The 1,410-nt window shown below is 28.2% G+C and overlaps 1 protein-coding gene across 1 annotated transcript; it reads left to right on the top strand.

Moving 5' to 3' along the window:
• Positions 1–278: 278 nt before the first annotated feature.
• ENU1_003030 (cysteine protease, putative) lies at positions 279–983 on the top strand (the record flags this gene model as incomplete). The annotated part of the gene is made up of 1 exon (XM_008856475.1): positions 279–983. A coding segment is annotated over one exon (705 nt), but the record flags the coding sequence as incomplete, so codon positions are not given.
• Between the last annotated feature and the right edge of the window lie 427 nt (positions 984–1,410).

Raw genomic sequence — 1,410 nt, 5'->3', positions numbered from 1 at the left:
ATGATCATTCATTATTTAATCAATTCCAAGCTAAATACCGTAAAGTCTATGAAACTCCAAGTCAAAAATTATACAGATTCTCAATTTTTAAAGAAAGAGTTAAATTAATTAGACAAAGAAACTCAGAAAGAACAAGAGATTCCGATGCAGTTTTTGTGATAAATGCATTAACAGATTTATATCCAGCAGAATATGGAGTAGTTCCATCAATTCCAATTAATATAGCAAAGTTAAAAGGATATGACGACAACTATAATAGAGATTTTAATCAACCACCACCATTACCAGAAGGAGATAACCTTCCAGAATATCATACTTATTGTGGTAAATATGTTGTTAATAATACAAGAAGAGAACCAATTGATTTATGTGGAAAACAATTTAATCAAGGATCATGTGGTTCATGTTATGCAGCTTCAACAGCAAATTTAGGACAATATCTTTATGCTAATATTTCATATTATTATAATGACAAAGATATTAATAAAACTGTTAAACCATTATTTACACCACAACGTTGGATTGATAAAGCAATTCCAGGAGGATCAAATCTTCAAATTAGTAAAAGATGTTGTGGAGGAAATGTAATGAATATTCTTGATGCAGAACCATCATATTCACTTGAATCAGATTATCGATATATTGATGGTTCAGGATCAACAAGTACATCATGTTCACCACGAGGAGATCAAAATCCAAATGTTAAAATTCAAATGAGAAATGATCATTATCATATTTTTGCTGTTACAGGAACTCATCAAGAAAAAGTTCATATATTAAAAAAGATTCTTCATCATTATGGACCTATTTCAACTTCTATTTACACTAGTGTAGATCCTGCATTTGGAAATGTAGGAAGTGGAATTTATACATTCCCATCATCATGTACTGACAATACTCAAACAGATCATCAAGTTATTATTGTTGGTTATGGTAAAGGAAGATGGAAGAGAATTCTTTATTATGAGAAATTCATGGTATGATGGTTGGGGAGATGGAGATAATTATTTAAAGATATCAACTGATGTTTTATGTGGAATTGGTCAAAAGATTGGTGATTTTTATATTCCATTAAATTACATTGTATTTGCTGGTAATTGTAAGTTAGATAAAAATTGTGATTCATGTGATGAAAGAACATTAAAATGTTCTGCTTGTAAAGCAAATACTACTCTTGATGCAAGAGGAATGTGTGTCGGTGAATGGGAAGATCCATATGATGGTGTTGATGATGGATCAATTTCAATTCTTTTGAATATGAATATTCTTCTCTTTATTCTATTATTCTTTATGATTTGAATTTAATTATTTTTAATGATTCAATTTTGTTTGTTTTTATTTAATGAATAATTTTAGAGAAGTAAATAAATTCTGTAATAATTGATTTGTAAATAAATAACAAAAAAAAAA

This window comes from Entamoeba nuttalli, assembly GCF_000257125.1.
Source record: "Entamoeba nuttalli P19 unplaced genomic scaffold asmbl_1945, whole genome shotgun sequence".
Lineage (NCBI taxonomy): Eukaryota > Evosea > Mastigamoebida > Endamoebidae > Entamoeba > Entamoeba nuttalli.
Note: the sequence above shows the minus strand (reverse complement) of the source record. Positions and strands in the feature narration are given on the sequence as shown.